Genomic DNA, 22,965 nt, shown 5'->3' with positions numbered 1-22,965 from the left:
TGTGAAATGTAAGACACTGTTCAGCCAGGAGTAGGCTGATCTAGTTATGGATATGAGAAATCAAACTATCATGTCTACAATGGGAATGTAACATCTGGTGAGTAAATATAACAGAGAAATGATGAAGTGTTCAGTAGTAGCACCGAAACCACACAGGAGAAGATAATGCATTTAAATGCAGACATATGTTTGCTTTGAATATCAGCCATATGTTGGTCACCTATTCACGCACACAATGGTGTCCAGCTTGGTAGAATAGTAACTGGATGTTGGAGCTATGTGCTTGACTCTTTCTCAGATCATAAAGTGATTGACACAATGAGATAATCAATATTAAACCAACCAGCTATAAGAATCCAAATGAGAAAATCTTACCTGTCTTGCTCACCAAGCTCTGAATAAAAAATACAGATAAAATGGTAAAATTGCTGTTATTTGTTTTCTTATCTCAGACTCTTGAAGGTCATCATGCAGGTATGGGTCATGGAGCAGGCAGACAATGTTTCCCTCAAAGAGGTACAAGGGAGGACATGCCCAGATAAGGGGCTAGACAGTTGAAAAATGTTCTTAGGCTACCTAGAGGATGGAGTGAGTAGCTTTGTCTAGATATTTGTGTATTTGTGAGTATGGGTAGGGAGGGGGTTGATAGAGCTGTACTGTTTCTGGCAGGAGCAGTACCTGATCATATTCAGTGAATGAAAGCACCGTGTGGAGACTGGACAATGCTGAAAACTAGGCTCATAAATCACAAGCCGGGGGTCAGCTCCCTGCCTGTATTTCCTGGTGAGAGTGAATGCAGTCCTAAATTAGGGGTTATTGGGTCTCCTGCTTGGATCTCTTCAATTGTTAATTTGAAAGGAGGCTTGGTGCCAAGCTTGAGTGGCCTTGATGACCAATAGAAATCAGGGATCATTAGGGCTGCTTGAGTTTACTGAGGCACATTTATAAAGCACACAACATCTACACAGACGGTCCATTGAGAAAACATTCTGGGAAAGCCATTATAATTTGATTGGCATTTTGAAGTGAGTTTCATTGTTACCCGTGATTTGGCAGATATGGACAAGGATGTTTTAAGAGGTGATTAGTCCAGGAAATTATCCAACTAGTAAATAGCATAACCAGGTCCATCATTAAGAGCTTGGTAAACTGGTGACCTTCTTAATAAGGCAGAAGAGCTAGAGGATACTCCTGCTCTTCCAGGAAGTGGTAAGCTCACCTTCTAGTGGAATGAGTTATTATCTGCTTTGGTGCCATGGAAACTGTGTGTTGGAAGTAGAGAATATGTGGATGTACCTGTGGCTGTGGGGACTTCTGGGAGAGCTAGAGTTGAATTGAGCCTTAAAACATGGGTAGAGTTTGTCCAGATGAAATGGAGGGGCAAGGGAGGACATGGCTCCATAAGAGAAAAAGTATAGATGGGAGAAAATTCTCAGATTATCTAGGAAGTCCAGTGAGTAGCTTAATCTACATATTCCCAAGAACCTATATGGAGGTAGCTGATAGAGCTGCAATATTATTGCCAGGAGCAGGAGTGTATGGCTCTAGTCTGGTGACAATCACTGGAATAATGGAGGCTGAGACCTTGTTAAATTCTTCTCTTGTAATCCCTCCTATAGATATCTAGCGGTTGAACTCTCCTACCTGTCCTCACACCCAACACTTCATTTCACATCATCATGGTCCACTCAGTAGGCACTTATTATATCCATACTTTGTCCCCAGCTCTGCATTAAGTCTTAGGTAACTATTAACAGGAAAGCCCTTACTCAAGTTTGGTGAATTCACACAGGAATGAAAGAACAAAAAAAAAAAAAAAAGAAGGGATTCCATAACAGTTTCAGTGTATGGCAGAACAGAGCTATGGAGCAAGCACAAAAGAGACAGCCAGAGTCCAAAGGAAAGGATGTGCAAGGAAAGGCAGTATTTGGGTGTATGGGCTCATAGATTCTAAGATTGGACTTTGCTAGCTAGAGAAAGAGAGAACATGCAGATCGAACCAAAGATTAATGCCTTCCAGTGAACCAAAAGACATAAAAATGATGAGGAAACAAGAAAATAGGCACAACTGAGGTTGAGGGGAGGAGGAAGGTAAGGGCAGAAGGCACAGGAGAAATGTTTCCATGTCAGACAGAAGAGGACCATTTGGTCCAAGGTCATCTCTACATCTGCCAAGGTGAGCCCTGGGCAGGAATGATGAAGCTCTGGGAAGCTTTCCAAGTCCAAGGCCAACACAAAGCCCATCCTTCTCAGAAGGCTGAGGAAACATCTATCCAAGACTAGGTGCCCAGTTATTTTAAATGAAAGTAAAATGACCATAATACACTGCAGAAGGAAAAAGCTGATGGTGTTTTGGTACTATTGTTTTTCTAAAACAGAAGCAAAAAATGAACTACCTTTCAATAACTGGTTTGAGATTTTATTCTGGGAGCTTAGGAGAAAAAGAAAAGTGTATAAGAACACCTTCAGACTTTGGATGGTTTATAGTCTCATCTGAAATTGCTAGTAAAATTATGACCTTGTAATTCACACTTTGTCATGTTTTCTAGCCCACAGTATAATTTATGTACATAGGCAGGTCCGTTGAAAACAAATAGGAGGAAGTCTCACATAACACACAGTTTATAAAGTAGTGCTATTTTAGTGTAAAATATCCTTGGCTTAAACTTACGTTGTTTAAGAAGGGTTTCTTGTTGGTCAGTCATTACTGAGGTTTCTGTGAAATGGGATGGGGTGGTATGGAATTCTAATACCATATCCATCTTTGCAGATTGGGCTGCTGTATTTAGAGTACTCAGGCTCTCTTTGCTTGTCTTTGTCACCCAGAGAGAAGTGTCACTTTAAAAATCCTCCCCTTGATAGGAAACCTGGGCAGCCCCCTAAGCTTGGCCTTAAGGCAGGCTTAACCACAACAAAAGCTTAACTTCCTTAGCAAACAACAAGACATGTTAGAAGTTACAAATACCAAGCTCCTTGCAACATTAGTTTGTCATTGACTCCAGTTATACAGCTGGAGAGGAAAGCAACTAGGAGCAAGCCAGGACTGCTGGAGAAGGAATTCTGAGTGTATTTCCTTTCTTTGAGAAGGTGGAAGAGCAGAGAAGAGAGTTTTTGGCCATGCAATCAGGAGAGAAAAGTCCTGGGCTTGGGATGGGAACTTCCTTGAGGCCCAGGCTACAGTGTGACTACTCTGGAATGACCTTGGACAGCAAAGCAGAACTCTGTAAGCCTGCTACCCTCACTATAATAAAGAAAAGCTTTTTGTCTTTGCTACTTAAGGAGATTATTGTTAGGCTCAAAGGAAGTGTTACAGTTTTTAACCTTGATCAGTGACCAGACTCACCTTTTTTCTCTTACACTCCCTGTTTATTCTTCCTGCCATTGACTGTACCCCAATAAAGCTTAAGGACAGTGACCTGACTCAGACTTCCTTTTCCCGCAACCTATTTTGTCTGATCTCCCTTCTGTCTTTGCAGTCATTCTCCTTTGGTTCCTCCTTTTAGAAACTGGTTTCCATTCCTGTTTGCACTCCAACCTCCTCCATGACAAGGCTACATGGTTCTACATCTGATTCTTGATCCTGTCAGCTCTGTCCTTGTCTGCCCCTGCCCTGTGAGTGCCAGAAGTGATGATAAGAACTGCAGCTTGGAACAGAGAAGGAGAAATGTGTTTGTGATGCAGTGACCAGGGCCCCAGCCATCTTGGAACAGGCCCCAGAGTATTGTTCCCATTAAAGGCAATAGAGCTTGGAGACACCACAACCTTGTACTTGGGAGCTCCTTGGTGACCACTGAGCTATGGATCTTCGCTTCCCCTCAAGGGAAGGACAAAGGGTCAAGTGTTTTGCTTTATTCATAAAATGAATCCAGTTCTACTTAGCCCAAGTTAAGGGATCTCTTATTTTGTTCTGAGGCTTTTATTTTATAGGGTTGAATAAAAAGCCTTGTAGGGCTTTTCAATATTTATAGGGCATCTTCAATATGTATTTTCAATATACTTTCATATACTTTACTTTAAAAAAGAAATGGAAGTAGTTACAACAAACAAGGGAGGAGTAGTCCTGTTAGGCCACAGAGGAGGACTTTGCAGCCAGTCCTGAAGATACCTGATAAAACAAGATCAGATGAATGGGGAGGAGCCCCCCCATCAGTGGACTTGGAAAGGGGCATGGTGGAGATGAGGGAGGGAGGGTGGGATTAGGAGGGAATGAGGGAGCGGGATACAGAGTTAATAAAATGTAACTGATAAGAAAAAAATAAAAATAAAAAATTTGACTCCATTCCTTGAAGATCATTGTAGATGTAGAAAGAGGAAGAAGCTAAACAAACTAGGCATGATGGCCCATGCCCATAATCCTAGCAGTTAGGGGTTGGAGGCAGATGGATTGGGTGTTGAACCTTGACTGTATGAAACCCTTTCTCAGCTAAAAAATTAAACAAACAAAAAGTTATATAAAATGATCTTATAGTATGCCTATTTTTTTGTTTGTATGCTTTGTTTTGTTTTGTTTTCAAGACAGGGTTTCTCTGTGTAGCCTTGGCTGTCTTGGACTCTTTTTATAGATCAGGGTGACCTTAAATGACCTTCCTGCCTCTGCCTCCATGAGGGCTGGGATTATAGTCATCCACCACCAAGCCTGGCTCTAGTATGCCTGTTTTTAAAGGTAAAACTGCTAAATTTAAGTTTACTTGACCATAGAAAAAAATGGAGAAATGGGAATTGGTAGCTTTAGTTCTTAAGAATTGCTAGTATGGGTATAGGAAAGCAATACAACAGAGCTGTGTTATCCTTTAAGTTTAGTGTTTGATGTGCTATGATGTGGACTGTCTTTTGGCTGTGAATGAAGAGAATATGACCATATTCGCCTTCCTTCTAGCTCCTTTCCCTCACTTGTTAGTCATGCTGACTTCTTTATTTTGTCAGGGTTCTATAACCTTCCTTTCTGGTTCTGCGATTCCCAATTTTATTTGGTCTTAGCAAAGTATTTTTAAGTATCCAACATTCAAGCCAGCTGTGTTTCCTACAGCATCTACTAATTCTATTCAGCTCTTCCCTGGGGACAAAGGTGCTTGTCTTGAAGTTCAGGGTCATGAAGTTTGACGTTTCTGGAACAGGATAGGAGAGATAGCCTGGGCAGTAAGTGAGAATGCTTAGAACATGGCAGAGGATGTCTAACAAACAGCCTCTGGAGCTGGACTGTGTCACCTTGGATCTCTTCTTTATCCCCAGATGCCCAGGTAACTAAGAAAATTGTCCACCCTTTCTCTGCTCCTCCTCTAAGCTGATGTAAACCTCCTCTCATAAGACGTTGTGGGGATAAAAGGAACTTTTAAAAGCTGATTGTAGAAGGGTTTAGCCACAGTAGAAGTTGGCTCTTATTCTTCATTCATGTGCTGGGCTTCACATGGTGGCCATAGGCTCTTCTTTGTATCCTTTGTGCAGTCATCAAATGTTACCTGTGGGCCTCCTCCAAGCCATGGGCTCCTACAGGTCTCCTCAAGCAAGGTCTGGATAAAGGTGGTCAGGGATTGGCTAACACTCTGGCTCATGCACTGCTCAGTGGGAAAGCTCTGCCATACATATGTCCATGAACAATTATGTGCAGAAACTGGCTGCTAGAGTTCCTGGGAGCATTTTGCTTTGTTGCTTATGATGATGTTTGATTGCTAACAAATTCCTTATTGCTACTTTCCCATCCATCCTGTCCCTTCTTCCCTTCCTGGTGCCTCCTGAGACCAACTCGCAAATAAACCATTCATAATTAGATCCATTTTTCAGGCTTGGCTTGGCAGGTTGGGGGTACAAAGTGTGACATCTCATTTTCTAAAACAACAGCTAAAAATCCTCACACTCACACACTGAGAGGAAGAGAGAAATTCCAGAAGGCTTACTAGGTCTCTGTATATAAATGGCAGAACCAAGATTTCAATTTAATCAGCACAGCAATCAAGTCCGTATTACATGACTTTTTGTTATACTAGGTGATAATATGACAAGAGGTAAAAGACAGTCTTGAACCCTGTATCTTTAGCAATATGCAGAAATAAATAAGTTCGGACCTCTCTTCACAATCCCTGCCCTTAGCCACAGTAATCACACAGTTCCACAAACTCTCCCACGATGGGAATTTGATCCCCTTTAAATCGGAAGATACCTTTCTTGATCAGACTTGGACTGACCTCCATATGCAGAACTGTGACAATCAGCTCCTCTGTGGCCTCTAAAACCCCAAGAAAGCAAGTCAGCAGATCGATTTTGAACCAGATCTGTTTTGTGAAACATGCAGAAGAAGAATGGCAAGATTTGCCAATTCAATGATTTTGCTGCCTGGGATAATAAAAATCTCTCTTAATTAGCAAGTACAATTAGCATTTATAAAAAGCAATCTATCCGCAAGGTGAATGTGCTGAGATGTAGCATCTTGTTTCTAATGCTGTGGTGCCGGTGTGAGTGGGATCATTCAGGAATTAGGAATTCTAATGAGCCAAGTGCCCTGGCCTTCAACTGTATCCGGTCCAGCTGGGAGGGCAGAGACTGCAGCAGCCAGGAACAAGTTTCCAGGACAGATTCTGTGCTCCTGTTTGTTCCTGGTTGCAAAGGAACCATCGAGAGTGCAGGTTTATGGGGGTCGTTTTCATTCTTTTTCTCCCTTGCTTTGTTTAGCACCAATATTTCTTTGTGGGTTGAATGACCTTCTGAAGTAGAAAGCCACATGAGTGGAGAAACTTGATCTTGTATTAGCTTTTTATTACTTTGACAAAATACCTAACATAAGCAACTTAAAGGCAGAAAGGCTATTTGGCTCAGTTCAGAGGTCTCAGTGCATGGCCTGCTGCTTCTGTTACTATTGGTTCTGTAGGAGCATTCAACAAGGCAAAACCGCTCACCTTTTGGTGACTGGGAAATGAGGGGAACAGGAAGGAGTTAGGTCTCAATAGCTCCTTCATAGGCACAATCTCAAGGATCAAACAGTCTTCCCTTGTTGCCTCAGTCACCAAAGGCTTCCTCACTTCCCAGTAATGCCACATGTTGGCAGCTTAGCCTTTAGCCTTGGTGCTGGGGGATGTCTCAGTCAGTCAGGAAAGTGGTGCTGCACAAGCTTGAGGACCTAGTGTGGGTCCCCAGCAGCGGTGCTAAAGCCGGTGTGGTAGTGCACACCTGTAACCTCAGTGCTGGGGGATAGAAGACAAACAGACCCCTGACATTCACTGGCCAGCTTCTCAACCACAGGAGATTTTAAGGTATATTCCAGATCCAAGCTACAACAAATCTGGAAGGGACATTTTAAGACCATCTATTACCAACACTCTCAGGTCCTTCCTGACTCTGAAACCTAATCACAAAGGGTGACTGTGGCTTGTTGAAGGCTACACTGTGAGTGAGCAGAAGCACTCCTGAGAGTAGAGGCCACTCACTTCTTCAAGTTGCCGCAGTCACTAGTGACCTCGAGTTTACTCTTGATTGTCTTTTTATTTCTCTTGGCAGTGCTGATCAAAGAATTTTCATGGAAAGAAATTTAAATTGCCAGCTACTGGGTGTTTTTGCAGTATCTGCAGGTTTTGAGCACTCTTAAAACGTAAAGGGTGTTCCAATTAGTTACTGATTATTATTATTTGCTTGGGGGGGGGTTACTATTTATGCTACTTGAGAGACAGCACAATGCCTTACAGTGTTTCTGACTGAGAAGCTCTCCAGAAAGAACTTAACGTGTAATGTGGATGTTGCAGCTTACTGCTGATCAGTTCATTTCTTCCAGCTCTACATATCCTCCCCCTTTTCTCACTGGGTTTGAAATACACACTTGTTTATTTCCTCCATGGGTCCTCCGTGCAGTCAGCACAATGACTACCAGGCAGGCATGTGATGGAAGAAGAAGAAAAGGATGGCCTATTTCATTCCCTAATTGGATAATCAGTCCAGAATAATGGTGGTTTGATTTGATTTGCAAGCCTACACCACAGGCTGTTGGTAACAAAACAAAAGCAGTCTAAACCACAACATGAGTATGACATACATTTACACTCACGGTTCCACGGTGGTGGGGAGACTCCACTTATTGCTACTGATAAAGTGGTAAATGCACCTTATTTATCTCCACATAAATCATGAGTTGGCAGGCATTTTCATAGTTCGAGCCCAGGTTGCTGGAGTTTCTCTTATATGTGAGATTCCTCCTGTCATGTGTGGACTGTGCACAAGAATCAAGAGCCAGTACTAAAGAGAGATCCATCTTCATCAGGGAGGTGATACGCTATGAGGATATCTAGGGTGTCATTTGTTTCCACGTGACCAGGAGGATGACGCTCTTGGTTCCATTAAAGAATGGAAATGTCAGTCTCCGTCCTCTTGTCACTCGCTGAATGGGTGAGGCAGACAGATTTGTAGGTTAATGAAGCCTGCCATTCACATTGAGATTCCTGACTTTCTTGTATCCAGGGGCCAACTGGGATACAGGATGCAGGGTGTGATTGGAGATGGATATTTTCAGAGATGGTGCTAAGTGGGTTTGAACACATTATCCTAACAGGGAATGATGCTGCCTAAAAGAATATTTTAAACCAGTGGTGTCACTGGTTTGAATTTTCTAGGTTGATGGATGGTGTTAATGCAGAGCATTGGAACACAACAGCGGAGCAACACCTTCTGTCAAATCAGTGTCCTCCTTCAACAGATTGTGCTATGTCCATTTCCCAAGTTCACCTAACATTAATTTTTAGCATCAGAATTAAACATAGCTTAATCCTACAATAATCTCAGGCTCTTGTGAAATGCTTCTTCAGTGTTCTGCTTTCTGACTTTTTTTTTTTTTAATAGAGCTAAATCAAGAGTTCCCATTTGGAAGAATCACTTCTGTTCTTTGTAAACTGTAATTGAAGCCATAATTCACCTAGCCACTCAGTCTTTATTCAAAGCCTCTGGCACAGACACTCTGCTTGAATTTAATTTTAGGATAAGGTTGATCGTAGGCCTTTTCTGTTCGTGATTATTATAACCGATATGCTTCTTCCTTGCTACAGGTGACAGGAGGTACAAGTCCATTTCAGAGATGAACTTCCACTGTAGACTCATTGCTGAGGCAGGGTGAGGCCAGGGTAGAGCAAGAGAAAGGCCTAAATGCAAGCATTAAGGAGGCTCCCATTCTCAAGATTATTCAAGTATAGAGTCAGCCTGCAAAAAGGAATGCCTCCTTAAATTTTGACTTCAGGTGCCTTCTCACTCTCTTCCTGGTTCTGAGGAATGCAGTAATGTAATGTCTAGCCCTACTACATTTAGAAAGTCTAGGGTTTATCCTTCTGTATTTTCCAGACATGCTATTTTATTGTTGTTATTGTTTGTTTTAAACCATGTAGGTGGAATTGGATCCTGCGGTAGGCTGAAGTACAGATCTCAAAGATCAAATCTATGGGTACTTCAGTGGCCTCAGATGGCCATCTGTCACTTATAGGTCAAAATGTTAGTCAGGGAGGAAGCCCAGGGCCATGTGTCAGCTTCCCAGTTGGGGCTCCCTACAGGAGTTGGATTAGAGAGGATTATTCCACTCCTCTTCTTGATCTCTTGGGGAAGAGGAAAGAAGATTAGATGAGTCTGGATTCTTTTGTCCCCAATATCACACATATTTTGCCAACACCCACAATGCCTCTGAGACCATTTCCTTGGAGATAGCAGAAACGCTGGGGACCAGCAAGTTGGTGATGCTCATTGCCAGCTGATGAAGAGGAGGAGATGAGGAGTACGCTGAATATGATTCCTCACTCCTACCTAGTTAATCAAGGTAGTTAGTACTCAGGAGGGGGGATGGGTAGAGAAGGGAGAAGGAGAGGAGGGCTGTTGGCCTGGCGTCACTGGCCAAAAGTTTACTGAGTAGTTCAAAGACCAAAGAGAAGCATTTTTCCCTTGTATCTTGAGAATTAAGCAAACAAGACAGGCTCTTCGTCCCAGGTTTTAGTGAGAGACAAAAGAGGTTGACACAAAGGCATTGAATTTGACTAGTCTGGAGCTCTAATAATAAATCGTAGCACAAATCCTTTTAAGAGCACAAATAATAAATAAATCATATGGGCTCGACTATAGTAGATTCAGCCCTACACTTGTGCTGTTGGCTTTTCAGATCGCAGACATTGGGTGAGTCTTTACTTGGCTAAATATAGAACTCACAGTTGCCAACAGTAGATATAGGCATCTGCTTACTTCTGGCTTCAGCACCAGCCCTGCCCCTTATAGTTTTCCTCCCTTGATTCCTCTCCTCTGTGAGATCAGCAATTCTCAGATGTTTGTTTTAATTGGGAAACAATCCATTAGACCCAAGGAAAAAGGGGCCAAGCACAAGGGCCTTAGAGAACATGGTATGTTCTACATGGTGAAAACACACATGAGGTCCACTAGTTGTCACAGTCTTATCCTTAGGAGGAGGATGCTGTCTTTAGCAGTAGGAGGCTTGGAGGTATAATGGACCCAGCCTGCATTCTCACAGAAGAGCAGAGCTAGGATTCAGTACTTTTGTCTAGTCCCAGTGAACATGCAAGAAAAGTGAGCTAAAGGGTCTTCTGGGTATTCCCTTAAAATAAAACTTCAGGCCATCATCTTTAAAGGTACCTGATCATTAGCTTTATTTCTAGTTCACGGTTTGGGGACTCAGTCCATGACCCATTGCTCTTGGGTCTGTGAAAAGGCAGCAGCATACTGTGGCAGGAGCACATGGTAAAGCCATTCTCTTCATGGCTAGGAACCACAAGGAAGAAAAAGAACCCAGCCCATGTCCTGCTCTCCCCATTTATCCCCAGTGACCTAAAGACCCCACCATCACTAGATCCCACCTCTTAAAGGTCCCACTGCCCCATTAGTGCCATCTTGGACCAAGATTTTAATAAGTGGATCTTTGGGGAAATCTGACATCCAAACTATAGCACTAACCTAGCTAAGTGCAATGATAGCTTTTAATGCTGTCTACAAGATGGCAAGTTCCTTGAGAAATAAGTAATTGAGAGCAACTCACATTTGTATCTCCTATTTGCCTGGCCCCATATCTGCCTCATATTACTAATAGTGTATCTGGAACACTTGTGTTATGTGCCAGGGACAACTGTAACAGATAAAGATTTATTTGTTTGTCCTGTACAGCAGTTCTATACATCAGGTTAATATTTCTATTCTCATTTTATAGTCAGGGAAACTGAACTATTTTGAAATTCCTTAACCCAGATCTTAAATCCTTTTTCTTTTCTTTTCTTTGAATAGGAGCTTAATAAGAATCTGTGGTTGAATGAATGTACTATCACAGGGTCTGGAGAGATAAGAATGACTTCATTGAGCCGGTCAACCATATCCGAATCTATTGTTTCATCAGTATTTTTCAGTGAATGAATGAATGAATGAATGAATGAATGAATTCCCTCCTGTTCTTTTGTCTTGACTATCTCTCTCTGATAGAAACAAATCTGGTGCAGAAGGGAAATACCAAGGCTTTCAACACAAAGTCTGTGGATGAAAGTCACCACTGCATGTTGGCAACTGAATACTTTCAGAAATAAAGCCTCCTGGTAGTCCTTGGGGCAAAGGATGCTGGGAAGCACTTGCAAAAGGCTGGGAGGAGGAGTGCAAAGTATGTGTATAGGACAGAGTTTGGGGTTTTGGTTCCTCTGCCATTGTTGTTTTTTCCCTCGGTAGACACACGTTCAGAGAGAAGAGCCATCACTTCTTGTATATATGTATAGAACAGAGGACTTTCTTTTAAATATTCATACATTTGGTTATTTGATTGTTTATAATTTTTTTTGAGACAGGTTGCTCAAGCTGACCATGAACTCATGATGCTGGCCAGGTTGACCTCAAATTCATGATCCTCCTGCCTCAGTCTCCTTACAACTGGGATAGCTGGCTTCTCCCTCTGGGATTTCCCTTTTAAAAGTCTCAAGAAACTCAAATTCATCAGGGAGATTTTATTTTTTAGAATCAGGGAGCTGAGACTAGGTTTGAATAACTTTTCCAGACCTAGTACCATGGTTCCTCAAAGGAGGCATCAAGATCCACACAGCACTAGCAGGCCCATGTGTCAGTGTCATCCCCATACTGTTGGAATTTACGAAGAAGCCCAAAACATATTTCATGGGGATGCGAGGAACTTGTGTTGCTGATATCAGAGCACCATATTGTCCTGTTGTGACAGAGCTTCTACGCACAGCACATGGGGTAGTCTAGCTAGACCGGAGAGCCTTGGGATGGAGGAGAAAGTACAAGATCAAATTCCTGGGTTGGGAGTTCTCATTTATTTAACTTGCATGGGGGCTGTGGCTGTGCTTCAGTGGTAGAGTGCTTGTCTACTGCAAAGTCTTAGGTTATTGATCTCTGGTACCTCCACAATAAAAACATTTAATGTATTTTTAAACTAATTTTAGCTGTTATAATGATTTGCTAGTAGTAGCTATCTAGTTTTGATCTATAGTTTGATAAGCTATTATATATATCAGTTTATTATAAATGTTTTCTTGTGGTTTGTAGTTTAACAAGTTTTGAATTTTATTTAAAATGCAGGTCAATATATCTTATCAATAAATAATGCCCTCACCAGGTTTTGATATTCTGCTTTTTCTGTCCACATGAAACAAGTTGTGAAGTGTTTTCCTCTGTTCTCTGAAAAAAAAAAAAGTAAGACTGGTATAATTTTCTCCATAAGTATTGAGAGATGTCTTCAATAGAAACCAAGTCAATCTGAAACTTTCTTTGTGAGTATGCTTCTAATTGAAATTTGGATTTTTTTAAAAAAGCAAAAATACTTATGTTTATGTTTTCTAATTCTTTTTATATCAGTCTGAGAAAGTTGTACTTTAATGGAACACAATCCTTTCATTTGGTTGTCAAAATTGTATTATAATATTCTTCATATTTTCCTATTATTCCCTTAGTGCCCATAGGACCTGTATTTCTATCCATCATTTCTGACAACATTGTATTGCAGAGTTAGCTTCCTGTCATGTTTATTTCTGTCTTAAACACAGTGAGATTTTTTTCTTCAAGCCAAAACAAGGCCATTTCTTCCATCTTCAAGGCATTTGTTATACTGTTGTCTCAACTTTTAGAAATTACCATCTCTGTCAGTACCTGCTTTTATTTTTTATTTATTTTTTTATTATTAGTTACATTTTATTAACTCTGTATCCCAGCTGTATCTCACTCCCTCATTCCCTCCCACACCCTCCCTCATCTCCTCCCTGCCCCTTTCCAAGTCCACTGATTGGGGAGGACCTCCTCCCCTTTCATCTGACCCTGTTTTATCAGGTATATTCAGGACTGGCTGCAAAGTCCTCTGTGGCCTAGGAGGACTGCTCCTCTCTTGGGGGGTGGGGAGGTCAAAGAGCCCACCATTGAGTTTCTGTCAGAAATAATCCCTGTTCCCCTTACTATGGGAAACCAATTGGTTACTGAGCTACCACGGGCTTCATCCGAGCAGAGGTTCTAGGTTATATCCATACATGGTCCTTGGTGGAGTGTAAGACAAGGTCTTATTGTGTGTCTTTGGCTGGCCTGGAACTTACTATCAAGACCAAGATGGCCTTGAACTCACAGAGCTTCTGCCTCTGTCTCTGTCTTGAGTGCTGGAATTAAAGGCCTGTGACACCATTCTTTTTTTTTTTTTTTTTTTTGTATTTCAAAATTTGAGAATTCTTTATTTGTGCCAATTTTTGATTGGATTGTTTTCTTTTTTTTTTCTGACTTTCTTTTTTTTTTCTTTTCCATAATTTTATTTTTCTCAGTTACATTTTGTAATTCTGTATCCCAGCTCTATCCCTCATTCCCTCCCCAATCCCACCCTCCCTCCCTCATCTCCTCCCTGCCCCTTTCCAAGTCCACTAGTAGGGGAGGACCTCCTCCCCTTTCATATGACTCCCTTTTGTCAGGTATTTTCAAGACTGGCTCCAAGGCAACTCTTTTTTTTTTTTTTTTTTCAATGCAGTTTATTCAGGAACCTTGAACAATCCTCGGGCCCTGGGGAAAGCCAGCCCACAGCTTAAATAGCCTCTGGGTAGCCAACCCAGGCGTGCTACGTGGGCAATGCAGATAGGTCCACATACATGGAAGCAAGCCAGTGTGACACCATTCTTAATTTGCCGTTTATGTTCAACTGCCTCCCTGCTACTCAGTCATTATGATTCAGAAGCACTGTGAAGCCTTTTCTGGTAGGTACATCACAGCATGTTCCATGCTCAGACACATATATGTAGCATGTAGAAAGGAGATTTTTTTCCAAATAATTAAGTAACTACACTGTCAGAGAACCTTTCTATTCTCTTCTCTCCCATAGTAATTTGACCTCTCATGGACTTGAATGTTCCTGTTAGATTGCAGAGGCACTCAGTGTCCAACCTAATGCTCCATGTGTTACCCATGCTTTATCCACAGTGGTTTGGTGAAGAGCTATGCCTAGGTTGAATATTCTGCCTGGCTATTCTAATTCTCTTAGAGGTCTGCAAACAGTGATAGGGACAAGTTATGGTAACCTACAGAACCTAAGTATGTCCTTGTTTATATTTTTAGTGTTTTTCCTCTTGCTCTGGCTGCGGTATTTCTGTGTACACATTGGTCTGGAGATAGAGACTCAGTCTCTTTGGTTGCCATAGCACCCTGGACTGGCTGCCTCAAAGAGCACAGATTTATTTGTTCACAGTTCTCGAGGCTGGATTCTGAAATCAGGGCAACAGGCTAAGGGCTTCTCACAGAGTGCTGAAGTAATAGAAAGAAGGAAGGAACTCCTTTGCTGTTACCTTCTTAAAAGAATGCTGGTTGCATCAGGGAGGCTCAGCCTTCATGGACTCACCTAAACCCAATTCTCTTCTGAAAGCCTGTATCTGTAAATGCTGCCATGAGCTTGAGCAGTAAGTTTAAGGGAGAGAGAGCAAAACCAAGGCTAGGCTAGGAATGATAGTAGATGCTGAGGACAGAGGGAGTGGGGGGAGGGTAGGAGCACAGATGGTAGGATCGCAGCCCACCTTCCTCTGCAAAGCGGAGTGCTTCTCTGGCCTACCAGTTTGTAGAAGAGGATTTTCATAATTGAGTTATGTTGGTAGAGGATGGCGTGACAGAAGAAATGGAGTCTTTCAGTTTTTCTAACTATGTATTACATTTTAAAAAGAAGTCCTTTCTATGAACCCCCAATTATCAAGTAAGACCACTAACGTAAAAATGTGACTTGTTGGGTCCCAAATTGCAGACCCTCTCACATCCTGTTCTGTAACAACTGATTTGGGGGATTATAGCCTTTTCTCGTCCCATCCCCTAAGCCATGTCCAAAGGAGCTTACATGGTAATTCCCAGGGTGAAACTGATGGATCGGCTTGTAGGACATAATGTGTCTGAGTATTCCCCTGCCCCTCTCTAGCCTTCCTGATATGGCTGGTGTATCTGAGTCCACTTGCAAGGACGTTGGTGGTAGGAGAGGACCCAGATTGCTGTTGAAACACCTTGCATGGGCAAAACAACTTGTCTGCAGCACAGGCCAGAGGAGCACAAACTCCTAGATCTTTCTAGAACATCAGCTTGAGCGCAAACAGAACCAACGGGAGTCTACAGCTCAGCCTTCCTCTCCCTCTACCATGATCCCCAGTAAGATTCTGGTGTACCACCACCCACCCAGCGGCACCACCACCGAGGTGCACACTCCCAGCAGGCGTCGCAGGAAGTCTCTGGGCGACTTGTTCCACAAGGGCTACAGAGTGAGGTCTGGGCCAGCGGCTCCTGAGAAGGAAGAACCAGAGAACTTGTGGCAGTCTCTGGTGGCCTGCAGCAGGGTTTGTGCTTCTTGGGGTAAGGTTCTTCCTAACTATAGTCGTTCTCCCAAAGTATTCCATACTTCCAGAGGCAATGCCATTCCATGGCGTGGCATGTAAGGAAGTACTGTGCTGTGTGTGTTGGGGTAGGCTTGGAACCACCTCTTTTTCCTGTTTTGCTGCCATACCAAAATGTGCCAGGCAAGGGTGAAATTTCTGCCTTTCTTCTTAGATGGATTGGACTCGCCTCTAGTTCTCCTGAATGTTATTGTGCTTTTAAAAAGAGCGCTTGGGAAAGTTTGGCAGGTGCCTGGAGCTGTCTTCTTTTAGTAAGTGGCAGTAATTTTTAGTGGATCAGTGTTTCCTGAAGAAGCATTTAAGCTATGGATGATTTTTTTTCCAGAGAAGCAATAAGAGCTGCAGTTTACTTTCTTCCATCCTTTTGTGGGACTATGGCAATGTGGTCCTGCCTGCCTTGTGTGATGCTTCATTATCTGTACTCAGCAGGAGCCAAACCTTTAGGCAGAGATTCCTTTCTCAACTACCTTCCAATAATAGGGATTTGGTTTAGTCTGGCCATCTATAATGCATAACAGTTTTAAATAAATGGCTTAAATTTACATTTTCAGACAAAAAAAATCCCAGTCTTAGCTCTATTTCAAGAATATCAGCAGTACCGGAAGCTTCTTTAAAATGAAATATTGTCCCCTTGAAACTAGCTTAGAATTCTGATGTGGATAGGCTCAGCTCAAATAACCCTGCATAATCTAATTATGCCCAGCAAAATTCCAATTAGTGAGCAAGTGATGGGTGAGTCTAGTCAATCTTTTTTATTAGCAATGACAAAAAGGACGTCTTTCAGATGAACTATCTGGAGTCGAAATATTCATGTGACTGTGTCTATTGGCTTGTTTTATTCCTTCTTCCTTTATTGCAAAGAATTGATGTGAGCTTTGGAACAAGCAGCATTGGTAAGGACCAGTGTGAAAGTAGCTAGCAAGAGAGGTACAAGGAATGGCACATTCAAGAGAAAAGACACTGTAGCCTGAGGAATAGTTAGTAATGGATTAAACCTATGGGTTTAACTTACTATCCTGCACCCTTTTGACTTTTCCTTGAGAGGATTTTTTTTTCGTGAATGTGTTCATTCTTTCTCAGGGGGCCATTGTTCTAGACGATGACGAGCTGGAGATGAATGGGCACCTGTTCCCATTGAGAAACTATGGTTCATAGGAATAAGTAGGAAATGGTCCACAAATCAATTATGAAAGTAAACTAGATGGAGATAAATACTGTGAAGATAAATAGAGTAATGGAATTGAGGGATTCACCAGATGAGCTCTGGGATTCACCCTACCGTGATCTGGGAAAAGAACACCCCACAGAGAAAAAGCAGAAGGGGAGGCCCTGTGCTGAAAATGAACTGTGGGATGCTGGTGGCGCAGAGAGAGAGAGTGAAGGGCGGTGGCGAGAAATACACGAACAAAGAACAGGCTGCAGAGACCCTTCTAGTGTGACCTAAGGGGTGGGAGGATGAACATCAGTGAGATGGAAGCCGTGTGAGGGTTCTTGGCCAGGAGCCTTGTGCTCTGTACAGTATTGGTATCAGAAAAGCTGTATTGTTTCTGCAAGGTCTCAGAGGAGCCTGCTGGTTTGAGGAGCAAAGTGAAACAGGAAGACCAGCTTCCCAACTCTTGGCCCAGTTAAAGGTCACAGTACCTCGGATCATGGTTCTAGCCGTAGGGAGGAAGAAGCCATTTTTGCATGTGTTTAAGTGGTAAACTTATGACTGTTCTTTTTCAAAAATGACATCCCTTCTTCTTGGCTCATCTATTTCCACAGAAAATTCCAGAGGCAGGCACACCATCCTTGAGCCATCAGTGACTAGTGCAGTGACTAGTGGTTGGTACAGGGCAGGAAATCAGCAGGCATATGTGGGCGAATGTATGAGTCACTGAATGGATCAATGGGAAGGTGTCGATCCCGCTCTGAATGTGGCCTGATGTTTAATATCTGTCAGACGGGAGTCAGGGTTGAAACAAGGTAGGGATCAAAGCAGCCTGTGCTATCACCCTGGGAAAAGATTAGAATGTTTCACAGGCAAGGAGTGTTTACATACACCTTTTCTAGCCAGAGGAATGAAGGTCTAGGAAGGTTTGGAAGCAAGAAACACAGGTGCCACCCCTCTACCAAGGATGGAGAGGCATGAGTTTAAGTCTAGGTTGGGACTAAAGAGCAGTCAGCCCCAGCAGCACCCGAGCTGAGGCTACAAGGTGGAGGTGTGATGGCTAAGTGTGTGGGAGCACCCTGGAGAAGCCTTGTTGTGCATTGTGCAGCCCTTTTCATTTTAATGCTCTTAATTTTGATTTACCCTTCCCTGGTCTGCAAGGCCAGATGACAGTGACCTTGTCAGATACCACAAAAATAATTACTCTCTGGGATTTGCATGGGGCTGCAGGGATTGGAAATGACAGAGGTTTATTAGAAGCTTCCAGCTTTGGATTTAAAGATTAAGGAGTGAAAGGGAAAGAGCAAATTGCAAAGCCAGGACAGGCTTTCTGCCTCAGGCCAGATGTGCTTGTTCACGCGATTTCTGCTCTGCATTCTCTCAGGACCTCACAATTACAGAACTTCTGAGATACCAGGGACCCCGACAATGAATGATCAAATCAATTACCCATTTATCTGTTTATTTCTGCAAATTCCTCAGCTAGGAAAATGTACTTAAATCTCTTGATCTGTCCTCAGTTATTACTGAGGTCCTATAGCTCTAGTTCTCAGGTGATTCTAACCTGGGGTCATGCCTGGGTCATCAAGTTTAACCCTTTGAGAGTATAGCACTGACTGGGGTCCCCCCTTACCCACAGCCAGTGGCCTCAACTGACTAAATCTTGGGTACAGGCACAGGACTCAGAGCCAAGAAAACCTGGGGTGCAGTCCTGACCTGCCATGACATCAGAACACTACCACAAAGTAAATATCATCTAAAAGCTTAATGTTACTGTTATTTAAAACATTAGAAAATGTAAAATCTAAAAACCAAAACCAAAATCAAAATCCCAAACAAAAATCCTACACCCAATCTTGTACAGGTAATAGGTAATACAACCTATTACCTATATAACCAATACAAAATAATGATTTTCATTTTATGTAACTTTTAATTTTTATACATTTATATTATGTAGTTTTACTTAGGAAATATGTGTTTGTGTTCACATTTTTGTCTTCTTGAAAAAAACATGTCCAAATTGTTACTTCAAAAAGCTTTTTTAAAATTAATTGATTAAGCGTCTGGAGAGATGGCTCAGAAGAGCATGTACCGCTCTTGCAGCAGACCAAAATTTAGTTCCCAGCACCTATGTGGGTCACCTGGTGAACCACAGCTGCCTTGAACTCCAGCTCCAGAAGGTCTGTCGCCCTCTTCTGACTTTCTCTGGTTGCTGCACTCATTTGAACATACCTACATGCAGACACACACATTACTTACACATAATTAAAAATAAAAATGAACCTTTCAAAGTTAAGTTTAAACACACGTTTGTATGTGTGGTTTATGTGTGTGTGTGAGGTATGCACGTGCAGGTGGGAGGTGCTCACAGGAGGCCAGGGGAGGGTGTCAAGTATCCTATGCTACTGCTCTCCGCCTTCTACTTTTGAGAGAGATCCCTCGCTGAGACTGGCCAGGCTGACCAGCCCCAGAGAGCCTCCTGTCTCTGCCTCCCACAGCACTGTGCTTCCAGGAGCCCGAGTGTGGCCACGGCTGGCTTTTCACGTGGGTACTCATGTTTGCCCAGCAACCCTTTTTACCCACTGAGTCATTTCCCCGACCCCTTGAAAACTTGTGGTGCTAAAGAACATAGAACTTAAAATCCGACAACCTTAACCACTTCTAAGTGTATGGTTAGTTCAGTAGTGCTTTGCATTGTTACCAACAGGCATCTAGAATGTCTTCCAAAGATTAAATTCTTTTTGATATATTTTATTAAGATACAATCACAACATTTTCCCCCATCCCTTTCTCAGTCTAGGCCCTTCCACTTACCTCCCCCTGCCCCCTTTCACAGCCTCTTTTTCTTTTATTGCTATTGTTGCTTATATGCACAAATGCATAAACATATAAATGCCTGATGAGTCAGTGCACTCAGTGTAACTTGTGTGATTATGATTCCAGGGCTTATCACTTGGAAGACTAATTTTCCCTTTCTCAGCGGTCATTGGCTGCCTGTAGTTCTTCATGTGGGGCCCCTTGGGATTCCCCAGTCCTCGTTAGCATGTCTACTGTTATTGTTGGTTCATGCTCTGTTTAGAAATCCATATTGTTGAGGCATAACGGGTGTAGAAACATAAGAAGCTAAGAAGCATAATATCACAGCAGACTTCCTGGGTCCTCCAGCTCTTACAATTTTTCCACCTCCTTTTCTGTGGTTTCCTCTGAGTGAGCCTTGAGTGCAGGAATTATGTTGTATGCATTGGTCGCAGGAACCCCATGATTGGTTGTTCTCTGCAGTTTGACTGGTTGTGGTTCTCTGTCTGCTGCAAAGAGAGCTTCTTTGATGAGGGCCGAGACCTGCACTTGCCTGTGGGTGTAAGGCTCAGTATTTCAAGTGCAGGTAGAAATCGCACAGTTCCTGATTTTGCCCTCCCTAGATCCTGGGACCTGCCATTCTGATTTCTATGTCCTCCTGCAACTTAACACTACAGTCATGTTTCTTGTTACATGCTTATGCATGTATAATGTCTGTAAAGAAGTTATGCTATACTTAAAGAGGCCTACTTGTAATGCTAAGATGCTTTCTGTTTTCCTTAATGCATAATTTTGCAACGAACATCTTTGCTCCTATAGTATTTGTTATAACATTTTGGTCTTCGTTACCAGAAATGGATTTCGTTTGGTTCATAGTATCAAATTACTTCTAAAAAAGTTTTTTTTTCAATTTGTAATTCTACCCTCAAATTATAAGACTATGTATGTCATTGCAGATTCATCTCCCCAATGAAAACTCGTGTATTGCTAGTTGTGATGTGTAATAAATATAGCAGTTACTGCATTTTGAATAGTTTCCATTCCCTTTATTCTTTAAACTTTCAAAAGCATCTTTACAGCAGACGTATTGATTGTAGTCAGCACATTGTACGATGTGTCTTTTGAACTGATTCCTCTTGTCTAGCTGAAATTTTACATCCGAGGGCTGCATAATACCAGTTGCTTCTCAATCAGCTGCCCCATCCCCGGAACCATCTGTCTACTCTCCAGTTCTATGAGATTGACTTTTTCAGGTTCAGTGAATGAGTGAGACCAGGCAATATTTATCTCTTCTCATCTGGGTTATCTTCATATCCTCCCAGTTCATCCGTATTGTTGGAAACAGGCTTTTCTTCCACTGCTCTGTCTACATTCTATTCCACAGTGTACATGGACCTCCTTAAAATCTACCCACCCACACTAGAACGTGGGTGGTTCTTATCTTGGCTCTACATTTAAGTCTTTGGTATGTTTTGATTTGAGTTTTACATGGGTTACAATGTCTTTCCCTTCCATCAAATATAATTGATTCAATAGTTTTTTCCTAGTTCTATTTTCTGTTCTATGATCTTCTGTTTCCATATTTTGGGTAGAGAGTACTTTTTACATTCAAAGAAATTATTTTTAACAAATAACTTGTTTGGAGTAGTAAGGATTTAGCCAAGGGCCTTGCACATGCTGCGTATGTGTTCTACTGTTGAACTGTAACCCTAATTCAGAAATTATCCTTGTTGCACTGTTTTCACTACTGTATAATTTTTATCTGGGAATCTTTGTTTTAAAACTTGCAGAAATTTGATCTTATTTCATAATTGTAAACCTGATATTTCACAAGTTTTCTCATTCTTTTCATCACTTGTTTTAGATGATCTAGTAAGCATGCAAGGAAAGTATTCTTTAGGTTTTGTGTGTGTGTGTTATTATTTATATTTTTTTAAACTTGAGGCATTTTTAATTATTATACAAACTGACTGAATTTCCTTCCCACTGTTGACCAGTTATCCTGAAAATTAACTTCACACTTGATTTGTGATTACTTCTTTATCTCACACTAAATTCGTATATTATATAATAGAATATTTCTCTACAGTTTACTCATCTTTTATCTCTTTCTTTCCCCCTTCATTCAATCCTTCTTTTCTTCTTCCTTTCGTCTTTCTTTTTTAAGGCAGGATTTCTCTGTGTAGCCCTGGCGGACCTGGAACTCTCTGTGTAGAACAGGCTGGACCCTTGCTCATGGAGACTTGCCTGCCTCTGCCCCCCAAGTACCGGGCTTAAAGGTACATGTCACAATTTCCAGCTCTGTTTACTCATTTTTCTTATTCTTTCATTATTTTCTCATAATTTGTAGTAAATCTAACTTAGATGGTTAGCGTGGTTTGCATTTAGTGAGATTTCCTTGTAGCCTCATAATGTGGTCAGATTTGGTAATTGTTCAATAGTTGTTATTAAAGAATAGTTTATTGAGTAATGAGTGTGAATATATGTGAAGGTAAACAGATGTCCCATGATACCTTCCTTTGAAGTAAGACACAAATGTTGGCACCTCTTTCTTTGTTCTATTGGCTTCTCTCTTTCTGCATTTTCCATTTAGCCCTAGAGATTTTAACTTTAGATTACTGTTATTTATTATTTAAAAAAAACCTCATTGCACATAGAGACAATCAGTTGCTTTTATGTTTTCTCTTACTGGTTCTTCTATCCCATTTCTGCTGGAATTATTTTTGTTCTGTTCAACTCAGTATCTCTATTACTTGGCAAAAGTAATTTCTTCTGAGAACCGTGAAGGGTTCTGTCCTCTGCTTTCTTGCCTCTATTGGTAAGAAATGTGTTTTTAAATTAAAAGACAACAAATTAAATGAGTATGGGATCTTTGAGTAGGAAGTGATCACTGTATTTTTCATTTTATTTCTCAGTTATTCACCTATAATGGTTTTCTTTGTTAGCCTGAAGTTCCAAAGTTTAGAACCAGCCCACTAGTATATTTTTCAGTTTTGTGGTCTTAATTTTGTTTGTTTTCTTTGCTATGACTTGCCTTCATAAAATGACTCAGAATTTTTATCACTGTTAATCCATATTGCTGTTCTGATATTTAATCACAACATGAAATAATAAATGCTATTCATGCCATTAAAACTATCCCCCACCGAATCTCTGCGAAATGCTGAGCGTTCTATGCTA

The 22,965-nt window shown here is 41.7% G+C and overlaps 1 protein-coding gene across 29 annotated transcripts in view; it reads left to right on the top strand.

Moving 5' to 3' along the window:
- Kcnma1 (potassium calcium-activated channel subfamily M alpha 1) overlaps positions 1-22,965 on the top strand; it is a 695,343-nt gene that overhangs the window by 426,759 nt on the left and 245,619 nt on the right. Inside the window, exon 7 of one of the 29 annotated variants that reach the window (XM_060382136.1) lies at positions 3,504-4,121. The exons of the other annotated variants lie outside the window; for them this stretch is intronic. Within the exon in view, the coding sequence (XP_060238119.1) occupies positions 3,504-3,571 (68 nt within the window). The 3' untranslated portion in view covers positions 3,572-4,121. Of the gene's footprint in view, positions 1-3,503; positions 4,122-22,965 lie in introns of those variants that run through there. 29 annotated transcript variants of the gene reach the window in all.

The sequence above is a fragment of the Meriones unguiculatus genome, chromosome 4 (assembly GCF_030254825.1).
Source record: "Meriones unguiculatus strain TT.TT164.6M chromosome 4, Bangor_MerUng_6.1, whole genome shotgun sequence".
Lineage (NCBI taxonomy): Eukaryota > Metazoa > Chordata > Mammalia > Rodentia > Muridae > Meriones > Meriones unguiculatus.
The sequence above is the reverse complement of the archived record's forward strand: the minus strand, read 5'-3'. Positions and strand labels throughout refer to the sequence as shown.